This window comes from Thermobia domestica, chromosome 1, assembly GCF_964235325.1.
Source record: "Thermobia domestica chromosome 1, izTheDome1.hap1.1, whole genome shotgun sequence".
Lineage (NCBI taxonomy): Eukaryota > Metazoa > Arthropoda > Insecta > Zygentoma > Lepismatidae > Thermobia > Thermobia domestica.
The window spans coordinates 166,234,838-166,261,114 of NC_137454.1; the positions used below are offsets into that span (position 1 = coordinate 166,234,838).

Below are 26,277 nucleotides of genomic sequence, written 5' to 3' on the forward strand. Positions count from 1 at the left end.
TTCTATTGGCTGCACAAGTAACAGGGAATCAGATTAGGGCAATGTCGAAAAAGAATGTCAGTGTCATTGCTCTATATTTTGGCATCACAGAGGAGAGAGAAAATCGGCTGTATATCAGGCTTAGCAGTTGTAGAGTGGGAAAATAAAGGAGATAGTAGGAAAATGTAGTAAATATACTGACTTAAGTTTGTATATAACTCATATCTCAAGAACACTTTATCTTCTACGTCTTATGCAAAAGTTGTATTTATGTCAAGTTGAGAATTCTTATGATGCTGACAACCATGTGTGACATCGTCCTTCGTTGAGAATCTGCCACTAGCTCCGTCCTATAAATTCTTGTTTTTCTCCGAGTTTATTCTCTGTAGTTAGCATATTCCTATACATTATTCGGCGTAAGCTCTAAACTGCGATAAACAAAGCCACATGAAACTAAATCTCGCTGATTTGCTGTTGTCCTGCCGACGCTTGTACTCCTCCGCAAAATAGTTCATGTGATTGCATTATTACTTTTACTATGAAGCTTCATATAAAACTGCTATATTATTATAAATGACAAAAATATAATACGGATTATCTAATAATACTGCAATCGAGTGTAGCTAATGAAACAATAGAAATAAACACTACGCACGCGCAGTAATTATGGCGCCAACTCAACTGTGGACGGGTGTTCTGCTTTTAAAGTCTGAAAGATGACTGGCATGAATCCCAGTTCCGCGAGTGTTGTGGTGAAGCACCAACTAGGCAAACCTTTACTCACTAAGCAACAATTGTTTACGAGCGAAATTCAAATACTTTTTTTTTTTTTAATCTTTCGAGTTTCTTTTTTTTTCTGCTGCTGCTGTAAGTATCTGGACAACACGAGACAGTATTGTCAAAATGGACGTGTATAATTTTCTCCTCCCCGTGGGGAGTGGGAGTGATACATCACTAGCCAATCGTATTTGTGACAAGCGGAAGGATACAAATATTTTGTTTATCGGAGTTTAGAGCTTACGCCGAATAATGTATAGTCTGTGCTACTCTCTCACTGTAGCTTTCATAAGATGCCATAGAAAGGAAGTAAACCACCAACATATTTGGCATGCAAACAAATGACGAACTTCTTTGGAACTTGTTCATATGTAATGTTGCCAAAGGTATAGTAATGTATTACTGAACATTTTATAAATACTTAAATTATTATTTAAGAAGTCTTATACTGGGCTATTACAAAATGAATATTCACTTTAAAAACATGTTAAACATGCTATGCATTTTAATTGCTTTGGCTGTAGATTCGACGTATAGTACTATCACTCAGCAACAGCAACATACGGTTTTAGTGTTACACTTACGCGATGAGATACAATCAATGTAAGAAATCTTCGCAATCAGTTGAGAAAATGCAGTGACAGGGCAAATACAGTTTCATTCGAGAAGAGAATGCTCCTCCCCACCGCCAAGAACGTATTGTTCAGTAAAAAGCCACAGTCACTAGTGGAACTGAGATGTGATATTGAAATGACTTGTGACTTTTCTGGAACATATCACCAGCCATGTAGAATATCGTAGTTAAAAGTATTTGGAGGCTGGTGATTTGTAGTTTGAGCTCTTATTGTAATTGCGTGAAGAGACTTTGTCTGTGGTGTAACTTTTTCCTTTGTATTATTGTATTATTGAAATACAATAATAAAGCAGCTATTCTATTTTAAAGTGTATATACATTTTCTGGAACAGCCCGGTACTATACTCAAACTTCGGAATTACTTAATCGCTATTGTTGGGTTAGAATCATTGAACAACTAATTTAAGTTGTTTTAAATAAGCACGCATTAATTTAGGTTTCCATAACAGCAAAATTTCAACGTTCAGGATGCCTCCATAAATACATTAATATTTTATCCATGGACTCACAATTATGTAAATTTCTGAAACACCATAGCACAGTCCAGTATTTCAAGTTTCGTTTTACAATATGGATGGGAGTTTGTCTCAGTGACGTAAGTTTTACAATAACAATAACCCTGAATCGTATCTACAGATTTGATTTTGTGAGTAATCAGTATTGTTGATTGCAGGAAATATTAAGCTTTCATTAAAGTACCGACAATTTTGCATATTGAACAGTGTATTACTACAGCAAACTATTATGGTATTTTAAATTCGAAATTCCAGGGCCGATAATCCTTAATAAGAGATATACAAGACCTGGTTGATAAGTAGTGAGATAATCTCTTGATACTTTTCAATGTACAGTCATGCCCTGTGTACTTTTGTTACAACTCTTAGAAAATAGAATATTGAAATTGGTTTGTGGTTCAAATACAAGGTATCATAGCCCCGACGCAACATATGTCGACATCAAAGCATGGGCTAGATATCTGTCAGCGTTGAAACCTGTTTTGTTTCTTTGGAGTCGAACATCCTTTTTCAACATTGAGGCTATGTGAGACGTAGAAGTACAGTTTAAATGGCATCCGAACTACCTGATTTTCCACGGCAAATTGAACATCGCTCCTTAACACCGAAAGTAAAATCGTTAGTCATTTAACCATGAGATCCCTCTGTTCTAAAAGTATTTAATACAGAACTATATGCTTCAAAGGACTTCTATTTTGGATGTTGATTCATTCATCGTGCTTTCCAGACTTAGTGCTTTCTAACTTACATTTTTCATTGGATCAACAACTACGAATACGTTCGTATTACGTTGTTGTAAAGGAATATGTATAAAGATCAAAATAAAATATTTGACTGAAAATTAAGAAGTTAGACAAACAGTGAGATACTTCGCTACGCCACATTGCAGGGAGGTTACGTTTAATGATTTTCAAAGGTTGTGAACATGCATAATTTTCTTCGTAAGTAGATTTATCAGCTATAGAATCTGTTATGCATGCTCGAAAACTTCGAAGACAGATTCACTTGTCAGGTTGCTCTTGTTGTTCCTATTATTGAGCAATTGTCGGTATTTGATAGACGTAAATTGATTGACGCAAACTTATATACGTACTTGAACCACAGTAATAACATCATGAAAACAATACGTTAAGTTGGATTATACTCCATTATTGTAAAGCCAACTGATATTTGAGGAAAACGTTAAGAACCGTCAATTTCATATTGAGAGGATTTGCAATTTGAAAGGTACAAATGTGTTAAATTGACGTTTATAGATTCACCTCAATGGCCCGGGGCAGCATCCCACAAGCGATCGGTTCCATTGTATTTGTATTTGATATCGAATGAATACTTTTTGAGAAATCGTATCTTATATGTCATATGACACGTATTAACATATCAAAATTAGAGGAACAGTGTGGCTCAATAGTAGAGCATTTATCTCTGTTGCGGTGAGTCCCTAGTTCGATTTCAGGCCAAGAGGTTTGAAGTAGTCAATGTGGGTTTTCTCCTGTCTCCTATCAAATTCCCTTTCTACCAATTATACATACATCATGAATGATTATTATATATATATATATATATATATATATATATATATATATATATATATATATATATATATATACCGGTATATATAATAATCATTCATTCACTTTTATTAATGATTCGTCTCTTTGAGAACTTTCTCAATGAATTAGGAATGGAAACTAACCAAGTCAGGGAAACATAATAGAAGCAATTGGGAGAAAAGAGGTAGAGTAATTCGATAAATCAAGGAAATATGAACAAATTTACTGGAATTTAAACAGACAATATCAGACGAATAAACAAGGTAATTAAAAATAAGAATGGAAATATAATTAACGAAGAGAAATATTGAGGGCAAAGTACAAATGAGTAAAAATTACCAAGGATTTACGATTCTGAGAGACGAATTTGAACAAACACTATTGAACGCAAGAAATACAAAAGTAACTGTGGTAAACAAGTTTCCTATTGAATTATTAAGAAATTAGAGGAAGAAAAAATGCCATTTGACTTTTCTCAGACCGTAATGATTCTGTTGTAAAAGAAAATAAACATAGGAAGATGTGAAGAGAACGAAACAATTAAGTTAATATTGCATGTGGCAGAAGTTATACTAAGGATATTATTCAAAGGACTATTTATGTCGAAGTAAATTAGGAAATTGAGAGAAACAGTTTAGTTGTTTAGAAAGGTTTTAGATTTTAGAATGTCAAATTTGTCTCGTTTTTAACATTGATCCTAACATTATTCATAAGTCATAACTGGGACTAGATCTTTGGTGGAGAAAAAGTACTGAAATTGGTGGGCGGAAAAGTGGAAGAAGCAACGTCTTTGGTGAACATTGAAAAATTTAAATGAATATCACAACTTTGACCTTCGATTTGTTGACATTTCAAGGCATGGAAGAGTGAAATAGAAATGAATTGAATTTTACAATATTCATCATCTCAATGTTAGAGAGCTTCTCTATGGCTAAGTGGTTAGCGTACGCGCCTTTGGCGTGGGAGATCTGGGTTCGATTCCCAGCGGGAGTTCGTGTGGTTTGGATTCCACGTTAATCAGTAGGTCCACGTCTCGTATAGCCTCGCTGCTGAAAGGGACGTTAAACTCAAAATCAACTCAATCTCAATGTTAGAAAATATCTAGACTCGGTTTGCCAGGAGTACTTTATATTGCGAGGAGCATTCAACGTCCACAGAAAGGTTCCTGCCTGTTTCACCGATTCCTGTTTCTCCGACAACCTTAAGCTATGAAATTACCCTTAAGGGACGGTGGTGCGATATTATTGTTTTAAATGTACATGCCCCAACTGAAGATAAGAATGACGATATAAAAGACAGTTTTTACGAAGAAGTGGAACGGATATTTGACCATCCCCGCGATACCATATGAAAATTCTATTAGGTTATTTCAATTCGAAGGTAGGACGAGAGGATATTTTCAATAGGGAACGAAAGTCTGCATAAGGAAAGTAATGACAACGGTGTTAGACTCGTGAACTTTGCAACATCCAAAAACCTAATCGTGAAGAGTACAAAATTCCCACATCGCGACATTCATAAATACACTTGGACATCACCAGACGAAAAAACACATAATCAAATTGATCACGTTTTAGTAGATAGAAGAAGGCAATCTAGCATAATTGATGTCCGGTCGTTTAGAAGGGCTGGTTGTGACACTGACCACTACCTGGTAGCAGCAGTAATACGAGAGAGGTTATCGTTGAATAAAGGTAATATTCATTGTCCGAAAACGGAGAGATTCAATTTAAAGAAATTAGAAGAGAGCCAGGTAAGAGAGGAATACCAGATTGAAGTTTCGAATAGATTCTCGGCTTTAGAAGATTCGGAGTGCACTAGTGTTCAGGATACCTGGATTGAAATTAGAGATAGCATTAAAATTTCAGCAAAAGAAAAATTGGGACACGCGGAAATACGTAGGAGCAAACCATGGTTCGACCAGGAATGCATAAAACTAGCAGAGAAGAGAAAATAGGCAAAATTACGCTGGCTACAAAATCCGAATGAAATAACTACACAAAATTTCGCAGATATCAGGCGGGAAACTTCCAAAACTTTTAGAAAGAAACGCGATTTTCTGAAAGCTAAAACTAAGGAACTTGAAGATAATAGTAAAAATAAAAACATCCGGGACATGTATAAGGGAATCAACGAATTTAAGAAAGGCTATCAACCTCGTGCTTATATATTAAAGAAATCTGACGGTACAGTTCTCACTGACACGGATAGCATCTTAAATAGATGGAAAGATTTCTTTGACGATTTGCTTAACACGCAGCCGAAAACTAGTGTGCGTGGAGAAAAGGAGATACACACCGCAGAACCGTATATTCCAGAACCCAACCGAATAGCAGGAGAAACTGCTATAAAGAAATTAAAGAAACACAAATCTCCGGGTGTAGATGAAATTCCGGCTGAGTTAATTTTAGCTGGAGGCGAAAAATTGTGGAACAAGATACACAAACTCATTCTCTTTATCTGGAACAAGGAAGAATTGCCACAAGAGTGGAAAGAATCAATCATTGTTCCAATTCACAAGAAAGGCGACAAAACTGACTGTAATAATTATCGAGGCATTTCTCTTCCGTCAACATCCTATAAAATCTTTTCAAATATTCTATTAGCAAGACTGACCCCATACGCAGATGAAATTATTGGAGATTATCAATGCGGATGTAGACGAAATCGATCAACTATCGACCAAATATTTACCATTCGCCAAATACTCGAAAAAAAGTGGGAATACAATACCCCGGTACATCAACTATTTATTGATTTTAGAAAGGCGTACGACTCGGTTAGGAGAGAAACATTATACAACGTTCTTACAGAACTTGGAATACTGGGAAAGCTAGTTAGATTAATTAAGATATGTTTAAATGAATCCCAAAGTAAAGTCCGGGTAGGAAAATTTTTGTCCACGAGCTTTCACGTCGAAAATGGCCCGAAACAAGGAGAGGCATTGTCGCCATTATTATTTAACTTCGTTCTGGAATACGCTATAAGGAAAATCAAACATAGCAACCAGGGCCTACAATTGAACGGTATTCACCAGCTTATGGCATATGCTGATGATGTAAATTTAATAGGTGATGATAGGAGAACAATAGAAAGAAATGCAAAGATCTTATTAAACGCTTGCAAGGACATGGGCTTAGAAGTAAATGCAGAGAAAACTAAATACATGGAAGTGCGTCGGAACCGTAATACGGCAAATTATGGATGCGTTAAAATATTAAATAATACTTTTGATAAAGTGGATAGTTTCAAATATTTAGGATCAATATTAACAGAGGAAAATCATATTCACGGAGAAATTAAATGTCGACTAAAAGCAGGGAATTCGTGTTACTATTCGGTTCAAAATCTCTTGTCGTCGCGAATTCTGTCGAGGAATTTGAAGCTTAAAATATACAAAACGATAATCATGCCTGTTGTTTTGTATGGCTGCGAAACATGGTCACTTACTTTGAGGGAAAAACATAGACTGAAAGTATTTGAGAACAAGATCCTGAGACGAATATTCGGACCCAAGAGGAACGGGAATGGGGAATGGCGGAAACTTCATAACGAGGAACTACATAATTTATACGGTTTACCCAACATTGTTAGGGTCGTCAAGTCTAGGAGGCTTAGGTGGGCGGGTCATGTAGCTAGAATGGAAGAAAGTAGAAACGCTTTCAAAGTCTTAACTGGAAGACCAATCGGAAAACGACCATTAGGAAGACCTAGGCGCAGATGGGAGGCCAATATAAAGATGGACCTCGCAGAGATTGGAATACAAAGTAGAAACTGGATGCAGTTAGCTAAGGATAGAAGTCAGTGGAGAGCTTTTGTGAACGCGGCATTGAACCTCCGGGTTCCATAGGCCATAGAGTTAGTTAGTTAGTTAGTTTAGTTAACTTCGTGTATCTCACCATTTATTGACTTTCAAACAAGCAAATAATTAAAGTTTTAATTTTGGTTATCGGTTTCGTGACTTTCCCATCCTCCAGGAATTTCTGTGATTGTACACTCATGTCCAAAATAATTGTCGCGTATCTATAACTGTCATCCTGTAAGAATATAATTTGATAATGATTTTGCAGGGTACTTTTAATACTGATACTATGTGTATAATCGGGAAATGTATAGTTGTGGTAAATTTCATAGGAAAATAATTATTAATACGAAAATTAGAATGAGTAAAACAAAATGTTGCTAAATGAACAAGAAGGTTTTGTTTTCGTTTTATTGTTCTTATTTATTGCTCTTTTGACATGAAATTTTCCACATACATGTCTTCGCCGATTATACACATACTAACATTATATGTAATACAGGGCGAATTCGTTATCAAATTATATTCCTACAAAAAGCATATTTATAGACATGCGACAATAATTTTGGGCATGAGTGTACATTTTTCATTTATTTATACAGATGTGTGGACATTATCGGCATCTACAATCTTAAGCCCTTCACGTATAAGGTATGACGTTCCCGGCGAGCACACTATCCTGAAACGGAAGAAAGAAATGGGGAGGGAAGGAAGCAGCCTGGGACCTGTATGTTAGGGACTATCCCGGTATTTGCCTGGTGTAAATGAGGAAAATCCAGAAATAACTTCACGCACGATAGCTGGCCTGAAAAAGCTGTTACACCTTTTTGACCGAGTGACCCCTCTGGGAATCGAACCCGTAAGGGGATACACTTTTAACTACTAAAGGAACATTATTGGCAGTATTCAAGTAGATGCCATTTAGAAATCATTCCATGCCTTTGTTAGTAATCGAAAATTACTTATATCAATTCTCTATCATGAAACAGTCAATATGATATTTAAAAGTTATGAAATCTCACACAACATACTCTAACTTCAAAGAAGTTTTCTCAATAACAACATCTTTTATAATTCATTCAGCTGGCACTAGAAGATTGTAAAACATGCTTTTTTTTGTTTTTTTTTTTTTTTTAATTTAAAAACGCACACTTCTTCCTGTGTAATTCCTTCAACCCTTTGTAATAGGTCCTATAGTTTTCAACCTAAGAAGTTTTAACATGTGATTTTTCTCATTTTCAGCATAACTGTAAAACTGTAGAAAGAGGAATTTTTTGTCCTATGTTTGTAGGGACATTTTTTTAGGGTACTGCATACATTTAGAGGATTAGATGATTAGTAACTGTGATCACAAACAATTTTACTTTTCTCAATTTACTGTGAGCATGTGCACATTTATTTTAATGCCTTGACTTTGTATTTGTTAATTTAAAGATCACTTTTATTTACAGGTGTACATAGTTGTGGAAGTTTTTTTCTTTCGGTTTATATGATACGATTTCTTTACGATTGTAACGAAGAAGATCCCCTTTTGGAAGCTGCACCTTTTATTTTAAAGCTTCATATCTTTCACCAAATGTATCTATCTCTGAACATATATTATTCCACGATTCATCATCATTCCTTGGTGAACTAAGCTTCTTTTTTTTATTACATCAATTACTGAATAAACTATTCTATAATCAACTGTTGTGCTTTGAAGACAAATCATGACAGGATTAAGAACTTTAAATATCTTATTAGAGATATACATTCCAGCAACAACTTCATAAGTTATTTGAGCAAATCTTTACATGTAGCTATAGTATCGCCATATGAATCTTTGTCTGTATTCAGTTCATAAAGAATTTGTTTGATCACATCAAAACAGGACAACACAGTTCTTGGAACATCATTTTTATTTGTCCATCTAGTAGTATCAACTCGTTTTAATCTTTTTCTTCTGTTCGTGTTTTCTTCAGACTTCTCTAAGTTGTCTGTAAGTTTGGATTGTCGGAAATGACCAGGAAAGGAAACGTACAGCTCCTCTATTAAGGAAGACATATTCATCATTTTTGCATACATGTCTACGGATTTTTAAAGAACTAACGCAAACCTGTGGGCGTAACACCACACATACAACTCATGTACAAACTCCGTCCATGTTTTGACCAATCACATCTTGGAGATTGATGTTAAGATGTTTTTAAGAGTTAATTACACGACTAGATATATTTATGTCAGGCGTGTCTCCACTTGTGAAAACCAATAAGAAATGCTCCATCGGTTTTGCTTCTAAATTTGCATCGCAAATGTGTTGCACGTAGCGAACTAAGACTTCCTTTGCTTCTTTTTTACCTGCATTATATGTAAAGTCCACAATGATAGAATAGTATTTTGAGGAAAAAAATACATTGTGCAATAGTAGAGACAACAAGCTTGCTCATAATATCTATGAGGTTTACGTAGGTTAAAAGGTTGGAGCCCATTTTCCTATCTTTTCGTCCACACTCATGTATCTTTTCACAGACTTGAGCGTTTGGATTATGTTTTGCAAAGAGTTGAAATAGTTTCATTAATTTTCCCGTTATACAATCTATCTTAAGAAAAGCAAGCAGCATTTCCTCGCATAAGTATTTGCAGCAGTCAATAATAACCTTCATAACTTCTCGATAATGATTTACAATTTCATTATTCTGCACCATAAGACTTGGATCAATTTGATTTCCTGTAAATCATTGTATTCTTGCAATTCGACATTCGAAATGCCGTTTCAATAGTTCGTGAATCTCTAAATCTCTAGAAGTATTCTTTTCTATCCATCCTTTGTATCCCGTTGTAGATCATATGTTCTGATTTCGTGGTAATGCAAATAGCATACAATGCACGCAGAAAGCCCATTTTTAGATCTGCTGTAGGCTAACAGTTTTCGCTTTTTAGTATAATAATGTAGTACTTTACTTGGTGAAATGTGGTCATTTAAAATAATTATTTTAAATTAAAACAATGCCCCCCCCCAAAAAAAATAGTGACACCATTGGCGTCATGTTCCCCTCTTGCGGACACCTCTGACTGTAGATATTTCTGTTAATTTCCATTACACTTTTTGACATAAAGCCGCCAGAAAAAAAAATATTTTTTAAAAAAAAACAGCTGCCACATTAAAAGATTTTACAGAATCATGAGTTTGATTTAGTTAATAACTAGCATACTAAGTTTGATTTAGTTAATAACTAGCAGAATACTCGTTCTTCGCATGGGTAGAATAGTTTCAGTTTGGACATAAAGGGCACCAAAATTATCCCCAGTCAATTTAGGAACCCCAAAACGATTAATTTGAAACTAATATCGGTAATTTTCAATTATTTTTACCTATCACCATCCGCCCTTAGAAGTAGTAATGGGGGATGAATTTGAATTTAAATGGCATTGGAAGTGTCACGGTTTCTCTCAGCCACCCTGAAAACTATGGATTCGTCACTAATATTGGTCATATTGTTTGTATATCTCCCCCTCCCCCAAGTTGTGGGGCTGCATTTGGATTTAAACGACATCGGAAGTGTCACTGTTCATATCAGCGATCCCGAAAACTATGGTTCGACACTAATATCGATCATTTTCGATCATTTTTATATATCCTCAAGTTGCGTCTTCGAAGTGAAATGATAAAAACCACCCCAGGCCCAAAACTCATTTATATTGAGAATTTGATCGAGAAAGGTCGGGTGGCTCAAGTCATTAAGTTACAAACATAGTCACTTTCATATATATATATTAGAATAGGTTAATAATTGCAAAAATTACGATTTTTTTAAAAGTTTCAACTTCCGCCATTTTGAAATTTATCATACGATCTTGCTGGCTAACAAACATATTTTCTACAGGATGACGAACAGAAAAATTACATAAATTTTTTTACTAAATTTCTGATATGAGGGTTTCTACAATAAAGTAGCGTTGTAAAGAAATGTTCCTCATACCTATATAAAATGCGCGCCATATTTAAGAAGTGGCTGCAATATATGCATGGCATTTCTTTTTACAGAAGTTCTTTTCTGATGTATTCTCTAAGAAATGAACTGAAAATGTAACTTTTCTGTACATTTCTGTATCATTTGGGGGGAGGGGGGAGCGTCACCTTTTTATCTACTGTACTAGATACTGGGAGAAAGATTCGTTTATTTTATTAAATTGTTAGTTAAAGCAAGATTAAGTTAAAAATTATCAATAACAATTACATTTTTCTGGCTAGTCCACTACAATGAGGATTAATATTATACATTAGAAAAAAGTATATATATATATTTCATTCTTTTGAGATTAATTTTGAGCCCTTGCAGAACCTTGACAGCTCAATTCTCGTAACCGGCAATCATAAGGATATTTTAAACGACACAATCCTTTTATCTTGTCAAGGAAGTACCGAAATTATATCGAACAATAAAACCATTATTGGTCCCCCCCTCTTTTTTGGCCGCCTTAAATACAGTTAATATGGAATAACATTTAATCAAAAGTTTTACCTTTAAAATTTTGTAGAAAATAAAATTAAATATTTTCTACGCTTAACACTAAATGGAGTGTTTTGTTCTCTCAATCAACCTGGTTTTTCATGAAAATTGGCAACACCGCACAAATCAAGTTACAAAAAATTTAGACTTTGCTGGGAAAAATTTCCTTCTCAATATAAATTCCGTTTAACTAGTTTTCGGCCAAACAGGATTCGGCCAAACAGGAATTCCTGATTTGCCCAACATGGCCACCTGTCCAATGTGCGATAATTTAGTGGCCAAAGGCATTCGGCGAAACAGAAAGACACGCTACAGAAGTAAGGGAACATATCACTTTTTATGTAAATGCATATTATAATGGATCTAGAAATGTAAATAGAGAATGTAAGATACATTAAAGAGTATGTATGTGTGTGTGGGTAACTTATAAATAAAAAAAAATACAAAATAACATTTGAGTTTATAGCTGCGATCAGATTTTCTACGCTATAAAGTTCTCTACTTCCCATTGCTACATTTGGTACGGATTAGAGTTTTCCTGGTATTGACTCAAACTCTTTTATTTTACCAAAGATAATTTATTTTACTCGCTCTAGTCTAGATTAGCAACGTTTCATAATTTTATCAAGTTTTTGTATTGTCGCGTTACTGTTTACATTCTCTGCAGTTTAGAAGAGCAAGAGGAACTTTTTTTTTTCATGGCTTCCTGATCTTATGTTTCGATATGTCTTCTACTATGTTGCGAACTATTTTAAACATATAATATGCCTTTAGCGAATTTTTGAACCGAATTCCTTAGTAATGCTGAAGACGTAGGAAACGGAGGGGGATTGGTTCCTATAGTCTCACTCCTTCCTATACCATTGATTCAATACTAAAAATTGAAATATTTTCCGTATTTACGTTCCATGATTATACAGTGAAGGATAAAGAAGACGGTGTTGATGAGAATGAATGAAATGGTGGAATGAAGAAAGTGGGAAAGAAGCAGGAAAACTCCGAGAAAACCCATGTACACAGTATTTATTCATCATAAAATTTAGTTGATACAAGCTAGTATCCCAGGCACTAGTGGTGAACGCCCTACCACTGAGCCACTTTCTTCATTCTACCATTTCATTCATTCTCTATACAGCATTGAAAAATATTGATGAGAGATTAATTTGAAATTATTTAACTGAGTGGAATGGAAAGGAGTATCACAGCTGTTAAGTCTATTATAGTTTTGTGCATCGTTAGCTGCATTTATACTTCAGTTTTTCATTAAATATCCTGGTTTATCATGTTGGAATTTCCTGATTTCACAGCTGGTAGTATGACAAATATCCAAAGATAGGAAAACGTCTTGCTTGAGAGAAAGGCGATGTTAGGCAGTTTTTGAGAGTGAACGTTCTTGAAAACTAGACAACCTGAGGATAAAATTAAGTATCAAATTATTCTATATTTTGATAATTCCTCTGCTTTACCCATAATGAATATTTGGGATCAGAAACATTAGCAGGATCTTTTCTTGCCCGCAAGTTAGGGGGTAGCGGATTAATACACAAGTGAAATCGCAAATATACACACCTTGATGCAAATAATTCTTGATGTAAAACAACCATTATTGACGCGTATTGCATAACTTTATTAACTACAGAAAATATACTAAATACTGTACTGGGTGAGTAAAGAAATCTAAAACGTTTGCTCATGTATTTCGAAGAACCTAACCCCTTTCGAAAATTCCGGCAGGGAGAATTCCCTCTTCATGCTATGGGCATCCATTCTTAGGACTATACTATAAAATCACCGTAATACATAATCTAGCGTCTCTCAATCAGAAAAGAATGGAGCCTACGGATGATTAAGCCATGATGAGCCTGTCTGAATTGCTGGTCCTAACGTTTCGTCATTGGTAAAATTCAATTTTTTTGCAATACTGTTCAATATTGCTTCCAGAAAATGTTGTCCGGGAGCAGAATCAAAATGTAAAGGGATTAGACTGGATAGCAATTTTTTTCTTAGCTGCTGAGGGAACGATTGTCAAATTCAGGAGTGAAAATTTCCCAAAAATATACCTAGAAGAAACACTACTACCACCAGACTCGTATTTGTTCTTTGCGAGTTTTTGTTTTGTGAATCATTCTTCTAAGTTGCCGTGACTCATCCATCTTAACAATAGAATCAGCGCTGTCAAGTAGAGGAATTCGTAACTATTACAGGAGGTAGCTATTTAGCGGTTGCCGAAGTGATTGCAGCTGCTAGTGGTCAATACAGGAAAATAGGAGCGAGGCAGGTATCAGCACGCTTTCCCATGTTAAGGAGCTCCCTACCATGTGATCAACTTTACTGGGTCCGGTGGCAACAATCGTGACAACTCGGAAATGTAAACCTTTCTCTTTCTTTCAGTTTTCTTAAATGAGTTTTTTTTTTTTTTTTTTTTTTTTATGCATCAGTACCTTCAGTAGTGTCTTTCGCTGAAGAAAACGATTTATTTTTACTGAAACACTGCTTTAGTACTTAAAAGTACATTCTCAAAGGTTAAACAATATGCGGTTGCACAACCATGCAACATGTAGTACCAAACGCCCTTGGATTTTACATTAAATTGTAGACTTGCACCTCATCAGGGCTAGACTATGTGGATCCTAAGAACGCGGCGTGAACGCCAGCAAATTGGGACAATCACTATACCATTGAGTGGATTATACGAACGTTTTGTATGCAGAATGTAGACGCGCTAATCGTAAGTTGAGAATATTCAACGTGTCTGGGCGCGTTAGGCATATTACTTTGGTACTGTGTGCGTATACGAAGTAGAGGAAATCTAGAAAATTCAGGCCAAGAATATGAGTTATGGGAAGCTTCACAATTTAGTAGAGGAGGGAGGAAAATTAATTAATCCATGTTATTAGCATCATAATTGCTGGATACAAAAGTATTTTTCGAAACATGGAAGCAAATAGTAGCAAGTATAAAGTTTATTGTAGTACTACAAAGTGATTGTTGTGAACGAGAAAATATAAAATTGAAACGGGATCTATTTTAAGCTATTGAAGAGGCTTTAGCATACTGTATACAGGACTACGCTGCGTATTTAGAGTCAAGATAATCCTAAAAATTAACGCCCACTTTTCCAAGTTGCTAATGACTGTTACTAATGACACGTTAACACTATCCGTATAGTCGAGGCATTAGACTGAGTGCTGAAAAAGAGACATTGAAGTAAAAAAAAAAAAAAAAGTGTTTTTCGATTTTTAATATGTCATTTTCAGATCAGAGAAAATAAGCAGAAAAATAAACAGACATTATTAACTTCAAACGTAAAAGGAGAAGGTTTCAGTTACATAAAGGGTAAGAAAAGTACAAAGTAATATAATATAATTCATGACTTATACTTTTCTTTCTATAGAAATACATAAAGTGATAGAAGCTCTATAAAAATTTGTTTTATCGGAAACTTTAAAGGGAGATCTAGTGGCTCATGCTCCTATGTCTTCACCGTGCCACAACAAAGAAATAAATATACATAAAAGAGTTATAGTCCGCGTCACTCGAATTGGCGTGTGTCATCAGCCAATAAGCTCTTAGTGCACTGTTACTAAACTTTCAGGGAGAAATCTAATCATTCATAATTGATTTTGTTTATATTTGTGGACAGTTATGAATGATTAGATTCCTCCCTAAAAGTTCAGTAACAGCACATTGCGAGCTTATTGGCTGATGCCACACGCTGATTCGGATGATGCGGATTATAGTACTAACCCAGACAGCACAATGCATGTACAGTACCCGTATAATACATGGACAATTGCACGGTTGCAACATGTGCATCATCTGTATAAATGCACGCCTGCACATGTGATGCACATAAGCGTCACAGGTCCTATTCAACATCTTCACGTGTGCAGTACATGTGCAATGCACACGTCCTGCACAAATGATTTACACCTACCGCACAGTTGATTTACACGTAGAACGTATTCGATTTACATGTAGTGCACAGGTGATTTACATGTAGGACAGGTGATTTACATGTAGGACAGAGATGATTTACACACAGTATCCAGATGACTTACATGTAGGGCACAAGTGATTTCTTCGTAGTGCAAAGGTGATGTAAAAGCATATGCGAGATGCAACGAAATAAAAGTGTTTATACAGGGTTTGTTCGGGAAGTAATAGGACTGATTTTATTCCGCCATGACTGTACTTCGGAGCGTGCGCGCACCGACTGGATCCGGTAGAGGGCGTTCCTAGCTAACGAACGAGCGACTGGTCAGTTGTCTCCGAGCACACGGAGAGTCAGGACAGGCTTTTTCGCGCGACGTGTTTCTGTGAGTGGTGCAAGCCGAAAATGCAGCGTTCGTTACAGCAGAGGTACGCGATTAAATTCTGTGTTAAACTCGGTAAAACAGCGACAGAGACGTTTGATATGATCAAGCAGGCTTACCCAGATGATGCTTTAGCAAGAAGTGGTGTGTTTCGGTGGCACAAGGCCTTTTCGAAGGGCCGGGAAGAGGTCGCCGATGAAGACCATGCTGGAAGACCTTCGACTTCGACAAACACCGACAATGTGACTCGTGTGCGCGAAGTTTAGAACTCAGACCGTCGACTAAGTATCCGTTTAATTGCCCAGATGTTAAATTTACCAAAAACTGTGGTTCATGAAATTGTGACGGAGCATTTGAACGTGCGCAAGGTGTGCGCGAAGATTGTCCCAAAAGTGCTCACTGACGACCAGAAATTGCGGTGAGTGGAATTGTGCCAAGAAAATTTGAACATGTGTGAAAGTGACCCCCAATTTTTGAATAACGTAATCACAGGTGACGAATCATGATCTTTGAGTATGATCCCGAGACAAAGAGGCAATCTTCCGAGTGGCACACGCCGGCGTCTCCTCGCCCAAAAAAGGGAAGAATGAGCAAATCCAAAGTGAAAACGATGCTCATTGTCTTTTTTGACATCAAAGGCATCGTCCACCATGAATTTGTTCCTCCTGGACAAACCGTCAACGCCAAGTTTTACGTGGAAGTGCTCAAGAGACTCAAACGAAGGGTCAATCGGGTCCGACCAGACATCGGAGCCGACTGGAAGCTCCACCATGACAACGCTACCTTATCAAGGCCGGCATCCCAACGCTTCCGCAGCCGCCCTACAGCAGATGTGCCCCCCCGGACTTCTTTTTGTTTCCTCGCCTGAAACGCCCGATGAAAGGCAAGCATTTTGAGACGACAGAGGGGATCCAAGCAGCTTGCACCGCGGCTCTCAAGGCTATTCCGGAGAATGACTTCCGTGACGCCTTCAATGCTTGGAAATCGCGCTGGCAGCGCTGCATCGACGCAGAAGGAGCCTATTTTGAAAGTTTTTAAAGAATTGTAATATTTTTTTTTTAATCGACTCAGTCCTATTACTTTCCGGACAAACCCTGTATATTTGGTGCCTTACGCAGTAACACCATCTATAACACCAAAGACATCACCTTCCAAGTATATCATAAGTAACTAATAATTGTCAGTGAAAATATTACTTTTGGAGTTTATTATTTGCAATGAACAAAGCTTTAGGTAGTATATTTGACATGTTTGCCAAGTAACAAATAACGCAACATGTTCTGCTGTAATCGGTCACGAAAATAGTTTTGTAAATCTATGAACTGTCTGACAGTAGTTACATCAGTACAGTACTGCCACCTGTTGATCTTATATCCTAGCTCAGCGGACGTTACGAAGCTCTTACAGTCATTCAGCTGTCATTCGTCGAAAAGTCTCTATAACACCGCCTGGAAGAAGAACGACAACTTTCAATTAAAAATACTATAGCCATATTGCATGTTTTAAATACTAGGAGAATGAAAGTAAAAGTATATACTTGCACGGCATTATGGACGTGTCATACACATGTGCAGTAGCCTTTTAAATGTGCTTCATCCACGCAAATGCACATGTGTACATAACGGCTTAAGCACGAGTTATATAAATGTGTGCTTCATCCGCGTAAATGCACATGTGCACATGCACGGCTTAAGCACAAGTTATGTACGTGTGCTTCATCCATGCAAATGCACATGTGCACATGCACGACTTAATCACGGGTTATGTACGTGTGCATAACCCACACAAATACACATGTGCACATACACGGGTTATGTATGTGCGCTTCTTCCACGCAAATTCACATGTACGGCTTAAGCACGGGTTATGTATGTGTGCATCATCCACACAAATGCACATGACATGGGCGGCGATTAGGAGGGGCAAGAGGGGGCAGTTGCTCCCCACTTTTTGATGTGACGCCCTAATTTATATAGTTTCATTTGGAAATGTAAACAGGGTGTCCGCACAATTTGCGGGAAAAAAAAATCTCTGACTTTTCCCTGACTTTCCATGACGAAAGTTCCAGATTTCCCTGACCCCCCTGGATAACTTAAAAATATAGAAAAAAGAAAGAAACCCCAGCCTCCACACTTCCCATAGTTGGCCTTGTTCTCTTCCGCTTCTGTTTCTTTCTTCTTCAATTTTCTTTCCAAAGGAATGTAAACTTACAAACATATGCATTAGGCCGATATTGATTAGGCCTACCTATTACACAAAATGTAGAGTTACAAACGAAAGTGTGCAGTATACAGAGTACTTACGATATGAAAAAAATACACATTATATGCTTACACATTACAATACCAATTACACAGCATTATAATATTGACTACAGTAATAAACAGTTCATACATAATTTTACTGATTATTGTAAAAAACACATACACTCATTATGTAACATATTTTTGCTGGCGCAGTTGTTAAATGCAACCCATTTAGAAATTTGTTTTCATCCTTTCTCGCATAGTTTTCTTCTCATTGATCTGAATATTCTTCTTGCTGCCTCTGCACTTTAATTTTCTTCTCTTCTTCCTCCAGCTCCTTTAGTTGTCGCTGAATCTTCCGTTTCTCTCTCCTCTTCTCGTCTCCAGCATTTATTTATCTTTTCTTTTCCAAATACACCTGATATTGTCTCATTGAACTTCTCACTGAATTTATTGATAATCCACCTATTCTCATCACAGAATCATATATGATCCGGGCCACCAGAGATTCTTCTTGTCAGTTCTCAACAAGGAGAATTTTGTTTATTGTGAAAACACTTTCAAAAAATGCGTTTCCGTGTAAGAAGATATAACACACTTTCATAACTGACCATAAGTCAACGAAGTTCTTCCCATTTCCTAAGACTAAGTAAAAAAACTTATCAAGTCCAATACCATATCTATCATTGGCTATTAATTCATTCGAAGTGTTCCTTAAATTCTTCAGTCTGAGCTTTCACTCTGAGCTGGAGATTCTACGCGTTTTCAGCCACTTGTCCAGATATCCTCTTGGCACCATGCAATTCTTCTAGAACAGCGTCTACTCTTTTGAGCAAATATGCCAGGATGCAGTTAAATGTGTTTCTCGCACAAAATTAGTTTCAACAGCTATATCAGAGAACACTGACTCCCTTAATATTATAATTAAGAACACCACATTTTACATCCAGTAACAGTAAAGAAATCAACCCTATTTCATAAATTCAGTAATTGAACAATGGACCTAAATCGATTTTTCACTGACTTTCCTTGACCTATCTGCCATTTCCCTGACCACCTGATACATTTTTTACTTACCTGACTTTCACTTATTTTCCAGAATATGGACACCCTGGTAATAGTTTTATATGTATTACTGTTTCATAGAAAGAAATGATGCCAAATGATATTTGCCGTTGCGTGAGTACGTATTGGTTATTTGTCTTCCCGTGGAGTTAAGAAAGCTACAGGAATTGCGTTTTAATTGCAATTCAAAGCAATTAATATTTCTTTAAATATCATAGCATATGCTTGCAGTACTTACTATATTTCATTTTCTAAGAGTAAAAACGTTCATTTAGTGACATGTGTGGAATTAAAAGTATAAGCTGTTCATTAATTCCCAGTTTCAATATAACTTCTGCAAAACAAGCGTCATTATTCATTACTATGATTAATATTATCCCTTCTATTTATTTGTTTTGCAAATTTATTAAATAATATGATCACACAACTTTCCAGACAGAATTTTAAGATGTTCATGAGCAAGAACTCAAATCTCTTCTTACACTTTCGTTGTTTAAGAGTATAAAGGGCTAGTACCTACCTGTATTGCTCTTATGAATTTACTTAATAAAATAGCAAAAGAAATACGATACGGTATTTTAAGGGAAAAAGTATCCTCTTAGTTATACAACCTTTCATCAGTGTTAGAAATAACCAGGAAATCTAACACTGATATACAATTGTTCAGATCATGTCTTGCCCCTCCACTTTTAACTTCCAACCGCCGCCACTGTGCGCATGTGCACATGTACGGCTTATGCATGGATAGTGCACATGTGCCGTACACGTACTTGTTGTCTGGGTAATATCTTGAGATGTTTGAAAACCTGACATTATTATTTATAAAGTTTAACATAGATATTATCGCAATGTTAAAAAAAATACAAATTTGTATACGGTTGTATACCATTCCATAACAGTTCAGTATAAATTTGTGATCATAACTGGAATAATAATAATAATAATAATAATAATAATAATAATAATAATAATAATAATAATAATAATAATAATAATAATAATAATAATAATAATAATAAAAAGTACTACTACCTACAAATAGCAAAAGGAACAGTTATACTTTCCATGATAAGATAATTTCTTTAGTAGTTTAGGACTAAATATCTCGAAAGACTACGGAGTTCAATTTTCATACTAGAAACAAATTACTGTTGTTTTGATTACTTGATATATCACTGAGATAGTTTAATGTTCATGCTTACAGACATAAGTATTTGTCCTCTCCGGACGTAATGGCAGAAAGAGATGACAACCGACACAGCAACCGACCCAATGATAATAATCAAGCAAGTCATACTACAGAAAACGAATACCCATCGTCATTGTCTATTACGTTGCCGATTGCTTTCTGTCCCTTGTGCAATATTAGAATACCTGTGTTTTTTCCACCTTGTCCAGTAAACATCAACTATGTAAATATTACTTCGCCTCAAGCACGCTTTGCTAACATCGTTCCGCAAAATACTGCGACAGATTTACAAGTAGATCAGCAAAATGATACCGTTACTGCTTTTGATACTGAGGAATCGCCTACGACTGACAATACTGATACGTTTGAACAACATCAAGTCCACATATCATCGTCAGAGGCGTGCGAGAAAGATAATATTTTGTCTAATTCAGGTACTGGACTGGTACAAGATAAAGGCAACGCATCTCAGTTTCTTAAAAGCAGTGAAAAGATTGTTGTGCCAAATTTGCCGGTAGTTTCTACTGAGTCTCAATATCATAAAAGTGAAACATTATTACAACAATCTGAAAGTAAATCCGAAATTTCTTCTAAGAGCCGAGAGAATAGTGTTGAACAAGATGAATATATGACAAAAGTTGAAGAATTTCAACCGTCTACAACGGATAGTGAACACCAACTGCTTAATTATGAATTTATATCACACTTAGACGAACAGGCATCTAAGGAAATCGTGAATGAAGAAACTGCTGCAACAGTAAAAAATTATTTGCCATCAATGACAGATTATGAACATAAAATTGCCACTTATGAATCTGACCCAGAGTTGGACAAACAAGTATCCAAGGCAAATATGGATGAACAAACTGCCACAATAGTTCAGCAAATATTGAGCTCAACAGAGAATTTACGTCAAACAACGTCTGGAAATCCTGAAATGAAATTACACATACGAAAAACATACTATCATCTGGGCAAAATACTTCATGATTTAAACAAGATATGGATACTTATGGTGCAACCTGATTCAATAACTGAGAAAGAAGTACGTAACAATGATAATCAACTGGTTAGTAGCATGTCTGAAGAAAGTTTGCAAGAATCCAACGCTCCATTGATAGAAGAAGAAAGAATAAATTCACTCAATAGACGAGAGATTACGGAGTGCCTTCTAGAAAGTCTCCAAAATGTAGAACAAATACTAAGTAAATGTGAAGAGAATATAGCTGAAAGAAGTTCAAACGATCGTGAAGAAACCAGCTATCAGACAGATAATACAGTAACAGATGAAACTGATGCTAGCTTATACCAAGAGTCTGCAAACTTAGAACGAAAAATATCTAGTTCACAATCATTAAATAATGTAAAGGTACGAAGTAGCATTTTGGAATTTCTGACTATGCCTAGCGAACATGAGCATCTTGAAATCTCTGCTAATGATGGGTTACGAAATATATTCCCTAAATCTGAAGATGTTATACCCGATAAAAAAGTATCTAAACAAGCACGAAAATCTAAAGACTCAAAGAAGAAATCTAGGAAGCACGTTCGTGAAAACACTTTGTACGTTCTTGTGACAAAAGAAGAAAAAGGAATTGGGAAACAAAGAGGAAGAAATAAAGGTGTTAGTAACGATTTGAATGTGCTGTGTAATGTATCAGAATGGAACAATTGTCCAACCACTAGCTGCGGGTTCAATACATCTGATTTAGATTTAATTACAGAAGACGCTCCACAAGAAGATAGTTTGCCACTGAAAGATAAGGAAAAGAATGAAAATTTCACATGGGATATAGACAGAGCATTACAGCTGGACGAGAAAACCAAAGAGCCTTTGTTTATTTCTAAAGAATCTGTTAAGTATATGAAAGACGATAAGCAAAATTTAGAAATAGAAAATGAAAAGTCAAAATTACTAATGTCATTAAATGATAATGAATATGATGTTAATATGTTCAACAAAAACCCATCAAAAGAAATACTAATAACTATCAGTCACAATGAAGATGATAATAAAACCAGAATGAATGAAAGTATGATAATGCCAGTTCTCATATCGCCTATGAAATTTGCTAAACATACCAGATATCAGCCTAAAATAAATACCACAGGAAGACAAAACAGTGATAAATATAACCGCAGTTTCAATTTTTCAAATTTGAACGCTGTGAAAAGACACACTCCCTCTTCGGACAAATCCAAAGTCTCAGGTACAAAGACGGCTAATGTTTCTTGTAATGATCAGAATTGTCCAGCACATTCGGATGATGAACTTAAAATTGAACCAAAAAATATTTCAACACAAATACCAAGGAAACCTAAACAACATTTCGTCGCGCCGTCAATCTTAAAGAAGGAAAGAAAGTCTAATGAGATTGGCAAAGAATCAACAAAGAAGCCAAATGAAAAAATAATTAAATTCGAGAAGGACTTTGTCTCAAACTGTAATGAAAATGAGAATGATTTAGAATGTGGGAAAGTTAAAAAGCAGAATATGTGGTCCGTTAAGCAAACTCCTGTGGATTGCTATACGGTACAAGGCAGAAACGAAATACCTACGAAAACGAACAGAGCTACACAGATCCAAAAAGGAAACCTAGACACTCGTGACAATATAAATCAATCAAGTCAACCAAACAGATATGTACCAAGAACAAACACACCAATAGGTAAAGAATACCAAGTACCTTGGGTTGAATCTGTTGAGAAAGGATGTGAAGAAGCCGTACATGTACTTGATAACTGGTATTCAAAATGGTACAAAGAGATGCTAAAATATTCATATTGGAAGCGAAAGACGAAATTAAACGCTAAACATGAATCTGACCTTAAAGAAACATCAAAACAGCATTATAGTACTTCGGTAGGTAGACGGCAACACGATGACCGTAATCAAAAGGATACATTATCTAAAAACAAAGATGAGAAACTAACAAAGGCCACAGTGGTAGTACAACCAACTCGTTTTATGACTAATACGCAAAGTAAACAGAACGAAAAATTTAAGTGTGCAGAGTATAATAGATCAGGAGTTTGTAATGATCCAACTCATCAGCTGTGTCTACCAGCAAGTGAATACGAATATGAAACAACAGACATGGATTATTTATACGAAGAAGTAGACGTTCTTCCGTCTCAGGACTCTGATGAATATTTACGAGACGTATCAGCTGCTTTTTATGCTGCTCTATGTGCAGCAGAACAATACGAGGATGACTTAGATATTGAAATTCTGAAGAAAAGAAACCTTGCAGCAATGTTTCCTGGCTTAATCAAACAAGAGGCTTCTGGAGAAGTAACGAAAGATGATGATGATGAAACAACCAGAAAATCACCTTCACTAGCAAAGAACTTAAATATTGAAGAAATTGACCTATTTGATAATCTCGAAGATGTGGCTAATACTCAGGATTTGTCTTCGTCTACCAGCTATAAACAGAGCAGCCATTTCAATCCTGATCCAGGATATTTCTCAAGTTTAGAGGATATGTCCAGTAGTGATGTCCTTAACTTATACACAAAGCAGCAAAGAGCAAAGAAATTTGAAGGAAACAAAAGGAGTAAATTGAACCAAAACTTTGCTGATAATCACCTTACGCATAATACTAGATCTTCCAACACATTATTTGTGGATCAAGAGATTAGTGACAAACATTTTAACGATCTAAAGCATTATAATCAGAGTTCCACTGAGGACGAAATGGAATTAGCCAATCTGGAAAATAACGAAGTTGAATTTCGTAACAGTGCGAATCTATTTACGGTTCCTCGCTTAGCTTTAAGCGAAATTGAAATTGATAAAGACTCAAAAGCAAATACCACAAATAAAGTGTCAATTTCTTCTGTTTATGCATGCCACGCTGTTGTAGCGCTTAAAATGGCACCTACATTAGACACTAGTGCAACACCAATGGCTAATTTGGGTATGAAATCACCAGCAAGCGACAGAAACTCTGAACAAAAACTGGAAGAAGAAACACACATTGATCAAGAAAATACAGTGAAACAAAGGGGCGCAGAATCTACTAATGCTAAATCGCCTCCACTCACATATATATCAGACTCACAGAAAAGTGAAGAAAATGGCTTTCTTGAGATATCGTTTTCTGATGATACTTCAAATAGGTCAGAAGGCCGTACAAATAAAAAGAATTCCTGAGATCAAAGCGACCAACGTAGTTCACCACAGTTAGGTGGGTAAATCCTCCATTCACTTACTTCATTACAGTTCGAAACCAACAATTATCAGAGTGATAATTGTCTAACGTTGCTTCCCAGAGAAACGAAACTAGAAGGAATATGGCAAAAAATCTTTTAAGATCTGAAGAAAAAGTAAAAATATCTAAAGAATATATAAAGAAAGAAATAGTATTGTTCCTGCGTGCTATAAAGGATAATGTTGTTATCAATCAAATTTTAATCGTGATAGTGTATTTGCAGTGTCGTTAGAACACCACAAGCATTCAACAGAAATAAGCTGGAGTTTTATTTTGTATATGATATTTATGCTAGTTATGTATACCATAAGATAAATTTTAGAGAAATAACAATACCCTTAAAAAACAACAAACACATTCTGATGGTCCAAAGCTAGAGAAGTAGCGGAACGAATACGAGAGTATACCCACCTAATATTTTTATAGTCCAGCGAATGCTCACCTTAAATTTACAAAAGAATACGCATATACGGGGTTGGCTACATTGTTTTGAAAATGGTCGAACATATACCAACCAAAAGTTCTAGCATTACATCATTAGTCAAAGTCAAATGTAAGAGTTTGTTTATTAATTTTAAGATGATGTTAGCGTAGCACACTAATGTTCTATGCTGCCATGCAATTTTTTTATTTTATTTTATTTTTTAATTGGCATCTCAGGGCTAAATATAACTTCTCCCCACGCACTATTTTTTCTACCTTCCCTTAGTTGCTCGATTCTCTGCGTATAGCAAGTTCAGCATTACGAGACCCAGCATTTTATTTCATTTATGGCGTTGTTCACTATCTCTCTCTCTTTTCGACATAAAAATGTCTCAGCAGACAGAGTTTTTTTTTTTTTTTCATAGGTAACATTTAACATCTGTATATACCGATTGCTGGTGTATTAGACGCATTTATTTACTTTCAGAATAAAACATAGGACGAGTTTTATACACCGATACGGAGACTATTATTATTCCAGTTTCAATAAGTTTTTCTTATTTTGTATTGTTTAATGTATTCCTTACTTCCTTACCGTGTGTAACAGCATTCCAGTTACTTACAGTTAAGTGATTCAGAAATTGTAGTTTAGATACAATTGCTCTATTTACTATTTCACAGTAATAAATATTTTCTCTGGACGCACATACACTATGTACATTCCAAGACGTGCATGTGATTCTACATTTAGTTAAACTCTGAGAACTCTAAATATGTTCCTTGCTATATACATACCAAGGAGTAAATATGTTTCCTGCTATATACATACCCTTCGTTTTATATAATTAGATATATATTTATTATATTTATTCGGACTTCCTCACTGGTTTACTTTGGAGTCTTAATTTCGATGAAAGCTGTGGCTACAGCCTTCATGTAAGATCAATGGTTGTTAAAAGTGACACGACCAGAGCCTATTGGATACTTGTATTTACCTGTGTCGATACCAGCGTACACAACTCTGCCAAATAGACCTAAGTCGTTCATAATGTGATCGAGTCCCTCTGCGTT

At 35.8% G+C, this 26,277-nt stretch overlaps 1 protein-coding gene across 1 annotated transcript; it reads left to right on the top strand.

Moving 5' to 3' along the window:
- The first annotated feature begins 23 nt into the window (after positions 1–23).
- On the top strand, positions 24–25,115 carry LOC145690741 (uncharacterized). Its single transcript, XM_081765938.1, has 2 exons — positions 24–1,985; positions 20,582–25,115. Exon 2 carries the CDS (start codon positions 20,610–20,612, stop codon positions 24,723–24,725), a length of 4,116 nt encoding a protein of 1,371 aa, XP_081622064.1. The 5' UTR covers positions 24–1,985; positions 20,582–20,609; the 3' UTR covers positions 24,726–25,115.
- The last annotated feature ends 1,162 nt before the right edge of the window (positions 25,116–26,277 follow it).